Raw genomic sequence first — 7,313 nt, 5'->3', positions numbered from 1 at the left:
ACATGTATCATATGACCTCACTGATATGAGGAATTCTTAATCTCAGGAAACAAACTGAGGGTTGCTGGAGTGGTGGGGGGTGGGAGGGATTGCGTGGCTGGGTGATGGACATTGGGGAGGGTATGTGCTATGGTGAGCACTGTGAATTGTGTAAGACTGATGAATCACAGACCTGTACCTCTGAAACAAATAATATATGTTAAAAAAAAAAGGAAGATAGCAGAAGAGAAAAACGAAGGGGGGGGAATCAGAGGGGGAGACAAACCATGAGAGACTGTGGACTCTGAGAAACAAACTGAGGGTTTTAAGAGGGGAAGTGGGGTGGGGGGGTGGGTTAGACTGGTGATGGGTATTAAGGAGGGCACGTACTGCATGGAGCACTGGCTGTTATACGCAAACAATGAATCATGGAACACTACATCAAAAACTAATGATGTAATGTATGGTGATTAACATAACATAGTAAAATAAAAAAATGTTTAACCTTATAGGACAGATGGTTTTGTGAGGGTTATACAAGTTGGATACAGCTGAATTGTGTCACATGGCTGTAAAGGAGTTGAACACTGACCCAGCCAACCCCTGGACGAAAGTGGTCTTTAGATATATGAGATTAATGTATTATGCTCATCTTTTCTTAAATTTACCATTAGAATACTTAGACAACTCAAAGATGACTGAAACCAAAGGAAGGCTCTTGAAGTTTCTTCATGGGGAGGTGGGGGGAGGGACAACACTTGAGGAGTTCCTGGATTTGTTTGATTCTCTCACCATTCCCTCACCCTTACCCTCAGTTAGGGTTGCCAGATAATTTACAGGACATCCATTTAAGTAAGTATTATGTCCCAAATAATGAATGGAACATATTTATACCAAAAATTATTTGTTGATTATCTAAAGTCAAAATTCAATTAATAAACATCCTCTATTTTTACTTGCTAAACCTACCAATCCTACCCCCAGTGGACTAAGTGCCCTTGTGCATTTTTCTGGTAAAATGGCCAAATGCACCCAACCATTCCCATCAACACCTCTCTCCTCCTCTTCAGACACATATGGAAGAATAAGCAAGTAATCTTCATCTAAAAAGGAATGACACCCTTGAGAGCAGTCAAGACTAGTTTTTGCAAAGAACTCTGGGTTAAGAACCATTGCTTTATCTAGGTTTAATCTGACCTATTTAACAACTGCTACCTATAGGTAATCAGATATTCCATGTGTTACTTTGCAACAACTGTCAGGTATGTTAAAGGTTTAGTAAACATGTTACATTCCATTACTCATCCTCAGAACAAAACATTATAAGCCTCTGTACTCCTATAAACCACTGTGATTCCTTAAACTATTCCAGAGAGCTCAAAAAGCCACCCCACTTCATTTCTCCCATCACTGCATGAACTCCAATATGTCCTTCTGGCAATGAAAAGAAACAAACAGTTCTCTTCGGCATTCTTCCACACACCTTCTCCTATTTCTCTCTAAAATATATTCATCTAAACCTTTTACATAATATTTCTATATCTCCTTTTTCTTTGAAGACCCCATATCATAAAGCCATCAATATGCAGAATTCAGTCCCTATTAAACAGTAATAGCAATTAAGTTTAGTCAATCATAATCTCCACATTTTTTATTTTATATTTCTTTTTCCTCAAATTAACAATAATTCAATGTGACTGTCAGCTTTGGTAAATGATTTATGCTTATTTAATAGTTGCTTCTGTTCTTTTAAAAAATTATCAGTAATTATGATTCAATGGAGTGATTTAGCTCAAATATATTTCTGACAGCTTCTAATGTATGCAGTAATTCTCAATCTTTAAGAACTTTCTCTAAAAAGGCAGTATTTTAAAGACAGGGGAAGACATTGGTTTAGGACAAAAAAAACCAAAACAAAATATGCTTTATTTTTTAAAAGAAGGATTTAAAGTATTACCTTGAAGCTGACATATTGCAGATGGTTTGAATGTCTTTTAATAATCTGTTTGATCAGCTCTGGATGTGTAGCTTTCAAGTAAGATGTAGCTGGCTGATTCAGTTCAAATTCAAAACATCTCCACAAGTCAGGCATGTGAAATACCTGGTTCCAGTTGCGGCAAACTTGTGAAGCATGAGCCCGGTCAAGAAGAGGCAAATACTTAAATACTTGGAGAATAATGTCCTGAAGGAGATTACCCCAATCACAAGTCTGAGAATGCTCATTTGTAGTCCTCAGTTTCTTAGATTTCTCTGCAGTACCTTCTTCTGATGAATTATGGTCACTATCTCTTCCTCCTCGTTTCATCCTATTCAGAAAAATGCATCATTTTTTTCATACTTAACTTTTGAATAAAAATAAATCCAATACTCATTCTGTCACTAAGATGCATATGTATGTTTATAAATAGAAACACAAACATGCAGAAAGAACTGGACCAGTAATTCAAGGAGAATATCAAAACAAAATATAATGAAAAATGCCAGTGGAAACCAACTGTTACTTTACAAATTCTACACAGGTGTTTTTAAACATCTGTTTTTATACTGTACTACTTGGGCGAGGGGAAGAATCATGATTTTGAAACTAAACCAAGAATTATATTTCAAAAATTGTAGTCAACTAAAAGGAATATAAAAAAGAATCTATGGTGACACTTTCCAAAGGTTTCTTAACAGACCTGTACCTCTGAAACAAATAATACATTATATGTTAAAAAAAAGAAGATAGTAGGAAGGGAAAAATGAAGGGGGGGATCGGAGGGGGAGACGAACCATGAGAGACTATGAACTCTGAGAAACAAACTGAGGGTTCTAGTGGAGACGCGGTGGGGGGATGGGTTAGCCTGGTGATGGGTATTAAAGAGGGCACGTATTGAATGGAGCACTGGGTGTTATACGCAAACAATGAATCATGGAACACTACATCAAAAACTAATGATGTAATGTATGGTGATTAACATAACATAATAAAATAAAATTTTAAAAAAGTCATCTAAGGATACCTGGTATATCTGAGTTAAATTCAAGGAGACCACAGTCCCAAGAACCTCTAGAAAGGATTTGAATTAAGTAGCCAACAGATCTTTCCACACTGAATAGTCTGTGATATGCATTACTGCCAGATGCAATCTCTGCTTAAAATAAGCAAATCCATTCCTACTATGCACAGGTCCAAAATGTGGTTTCTTCTTCCAACACATCAGTTACTATTGCAATGTGTACCCTAAACTGTATTTCTGAACTAGGTATGTATTTACTCTGTATATATGTACTACCTTCATTCCATTTGTTTTTTTGTAATGGTCTTTGTTGCAAAATAGTAGCATGGTTAAGAGAATGGGCTCTGGGGAATCAAGCTCCCTGGGTTTGAACTGCGGCTCTACCTCTCTTCTTCATGTGGCCTGAAACAAATTACTTGACCTTCCTGTGCGCTTCAGTTTGTAAAGTGGGGATAATAACACACAGGGTTCTTGTGAGGAATTAAATAGTATTAGGGCTTGAAAGGAGATAGAGAATGTTGAACTCAGGTACAGGAAAGCAGTCCAGCATTAAAGACATTACAATGTATGACAGAAATGAAGTATGTGTGAGAAGGTGCAAGAACACATGTTTATGTATGAGAAACACACACTGGAAGTAGATTCACCACAGTAACATAACTATAATAAGTGGGATTATACTGTATTACATTACATTAATAATGTAGTAATGGGATTATAATAGTGGCATTAGTTAAATATCGTTTTGCCAATATTATATGTTTTTCTCTATATTATACGCATTTCTTTTAACGTCAATGAATTACATTTTAATCAGATAAAAAGGTCTTGTTTTGATTTGTTATTTGGAAAAATAAGTACTGCAGGCTCCAAACTAAAGGGGGTAATTGTAGATCAATCACTAGTACCCCTGTTTAGTTTAGGCCTGCAACACTTTTATCTCTAGAGAATAGTTCTGGCAGGGTAGTGGTTTGGATTTGGAGTCACAGCTTTTGGAAAGAATGGCTTGTGGCTCCAACTCCCTTCTTCTGGCAAAAGAGTGTGTATGAATTTCTGATTTCTGTGTGGGATGAAGGATGTGCATATGCATGACTCTTAACCAAATATGTCTCTGTACACTCTCTCTATCCAGCAGCTAGCAAAACTTGTAAAAGAGGATTGGGGGCTGGAAGGAAACAGAATGGCAAAGGTCCCTTGGCCTTCATGCCATTAAAATCTGCCCAGGAGGTCTTAGCACATGTGCAATAAATGAACTACATTCCTCACTGATCCTACTTCCAACTATGTGAGTTAAAGTAAACAACTAGCAAGGGGAGAGGAAAGGAGAAAACAGAATGACAGAGGTGATGGCAAGAGGATAGTTTTATGGAAGATTAAAACTTGCGTATGAATCTAAGAATACATTTTTTGAATGTGTTTGGAGAAAAGGTAGTATAATCTACAATATGATCTTTAATATATTAAAAAAAAACCCCTCTTCTAGTAATAATGTCCCACTAGAGGTTGAGGTAACACTGTCATTATGACCCATTTTTCGGCTCTACCTCTAAACCTGAAGGCTTAATTTTAGCATAGAAAATTTGGGTCAAAGAACAAAGAGTCTGCTGCCCACCAAACTCATAATTTGGCTTATAATTTCTCTTCTGACTGCCTAAAATCACTCATAATTTTGAGATGCAGAGATTCAAAAAAGAACGAAACTGTCTTTATAATTTCTACTCCTTAATATACAATGCTGATTGCCTATTTCTGGAGAAAATCTTCTAAAACCATAATTATTCAACTTACAGATGGAATGATTCATTTTACTTTAGAATATAGGGATATATAAACAATAAAATGACAGCCTTATTTACACAATTATCCTTGCTAATACTTTGCTGATGCTAACAATAGGTACTTTCCTTTGTCTATTACAGCCCTGTTTTAAATAAAGTAGGTTTCAATACCTTTCCAAGTTGAGGGGAGAAAAAAGGTGACATATCAAAAAGACATATGAAACACTGAGGAATAGTATCTCTTGGTCTAGATATAAGACTGTATGATCACCAAAGTATATTTTAAGCACTTACTAGTTTATGAAAAGCTGAACAAAAGTCTACAAACTGTCATATGTAATATGACTGTAATATGTCAGTCAACAGTCTATGTCAGCAATAGAAAAATGCAAGGCCAAATGCTGATAAAAATGGTTCTCTGTATTATTTTCATTCATGCCTGAAAATAAAAGAACACTGTAGGCACCTAATAAAATTTTTAAATGTCAGTTTTTTCCAAGATGATCTCAAGTATTTTATTAAATCTATTTACACATGAAGATCTGCTGTATAGAAAGTTAAACAATTCAGAGCATCCACCAGTCTGCAAAAAATTTACATCAATGGAGTATTTATCTCCTGTTTTAGTCAAAGTGAAAACACCTCTTATATTTGACCAGGAGGAGTGCAGAGGAGGAAGTTGGACAATAAATGTCAATGAGACTTTGCAGAGCACCAAAATCAGGCTTCTTCAGGGCTCCAGCAGATCCATTTCAAACTGCAACTTCTCCAGGCCCCAAATAATTCATGCAACTTAGGCCCCAAGAACATTTGGTAGGGACTGATACTATCATGATGCACCAAAGGGGGGGAAAACACTAATGAGGAAAAACTACAGACTAATTGAGCAGCACAGGGAGTTACTGAACTCTTAACATTTCCACACACTCTGAAAGCAGCAGTAAACTGGTTCATTAGAAGAAGAGCTGAGGAGAACACTCAGCTGTATGTCCACCATTTGTATTAAGCACTTTCAGTAAACTGTGCATGTAGTAATTGTAAAAGCCCATTTGTACTGAGCTCTAAAAAGCCTCTTTTGGCATCACATTCCCTTTCCGTTTGTGTTCTGCTTTGACTAATATCAAAATTAATCTGCATTCTTCGGCTGGAATACAAGGGGAAAAAAAAAAAAAAACAGTGGGAAGAGATTAATTCTCAGAACTAGATGGTAGGAAGAGTGTGGTGATTAAAATATACGTAGCGGTTATTTGTAGAAAACTCAGAGTGGAGAGCATTTTTATAAATATTTCAAAAGAAGGAGAAAAAAATACTCTAATTAAAAGATCTGGGCCACTGGATTGGGTATCATCAGCAACAAAATAATGGTAATCTAACCTCTTAGCTTGGAGATGCAGATCAATCATTTAATAGGCTGCTTCCTGATGCCCATCTGCAACTCCACCTGAAACGCTGCCCACGCCTTAAGGCAGGCGCGAAGCTGCTCATCGCAAGTTGACCAAGTTTCCTACTTGGCTACAAGGCCGGAGCGTCCCCTCCTCCTGCGCCACCTCCACGGATTGGCTCTCCCTGACATTTCGCACGCGCTCTACCCTGGGCAGTCTGTTTTGACATCTTAACGCCCCTCGTTTTTCAAGCTACACGCACGGGCACAGGCCACGCCGGGAAGAGCCTGGCAGAGCGCAAGCTCTACGGTGCCTGTCCCCAATCCCTGTCAAGGGTAATAAAACCCGGCGACAGCGGCCCCGAACCCGCACACGCACCAAGCCTTGTTGACATGTTTTGAAGCAGGCATCGCGGGGAAACGCCCCCAAGCAGGCTCCAAGGTCTGGGCGCCGCGCTCCGCCCGACGCTCCCGAGGGGCGGCCAGAACGCGCCCGGGACCCCGCGCTCCCGACCCGCCCTGCCGCCCACGAAGGTCGGCGGACCCACCCCGGCCCCGCCGTCACCGGGGGCTCTGGCCCTGCCCCTCCGCCGTTACCTGCTGCCGCGGGCGGCTTCCCCCACACACCACCCCGGGCTCCGGGGACGGCGGCGGCGGCCGGTCCCGCGGCTCTCACATGAGGCCCCCCGGGAGCCCCGCTTCGCGCTCCCGCCGCCGCGGCCCCCCGCGCTCCGCCCGCATCCGAGGCTCTGGTCCCGCGGCGGACGCCAACGCGGCTCCACCTTTGCGGCTCTGGCTGCCCCAGGAGAAAACTCCTTTTTCAGTCCCGCGCGGTCCGCGTCCTGCTTCCGAGACCCCTTGTCGCCGCAAAAGACTCCTTCAGCGAGTCGCGGCCACCGCGTAGGTCCCCACCGCCTCGGCCCAGACAGCGGCTCCAAAATGGCGCCCGGGGCTCGCGGCCGCGCGCTTTCCCCGGCGCGTCTCCGCCCGAGGGGGCGGGCGCGTGTCCGCCGGGGCGCGCCCGCGGAGGGCGGGGGAAGGGGGGAGTGGGCCGCGCCCGCCGGGAGCGCGCACCGTCGGTGCCGCGGGGGGCCTCCGCCTCCCGATTCCAGGAGAGTCGGCCGCCTTCCTCCCCCAGACGCTACTGCTCCTTTTATGGGAGTTTTCGTTTCGAAG

The 7,313-nt window shown here is 41.7% G+C and overlaps 1 protein-coding gene across 2 annotated transcripts in view; it reads right to left on the bottom strand.

Moving 5' to 3' along the window:
* Window positions 1-7,103, bottom strand: part of FBXL3 (F-box and leucine rich repeat protein 3) — a 22,641-nt gene extending 15,538 nt beyond the window's left edge. Inside the window, exons 1-2 of one of the 2 annotated variants that reach the window (XM_032402827.1) lie at window positions 6,735-7,103; window positions 1,937-2,285 (exon numbers count right to left, since the gene is read on the bottom strand). In XM_032402827.1, the coding sequence (XP_032258718.1) occupies window positions 1,937-2,284 (348 nt within the window). In that variant the 5' untranslated portion in view covers window position 2,285; window positions 6,735-7,103. The remainder of the gene's footprint in view (window positions 1-1,936; window positions 2,286-6,734) is intronic. The other variant, XM_032402826.1, reaches the window with a different exon arrangement.
* Window positions 7,104-7,313: the final 210 nt, after the last annotated feature.

Source organism: Phoca vitulina, unplaced genomic scaffold (genome assembly GCF_004348235.1).
Source record: "Phoca vitulina isolate PV1807 unplaced genomic scaffold, GSC_HSeal_1.0 scaffold5, whole genome shotgun sequence".
NCBI classification, from domain to species: domain Eukaryota; kingdom Metazoa; phylum Chordata; class Mammalia; order Carnivora; family Phocidae; genus Phoca; species Phoca vitulina.
Note: the sequence above shows the minus strand (reverse complement) of the source record. Positions and strands in the feature narration are given on the sequence as shown.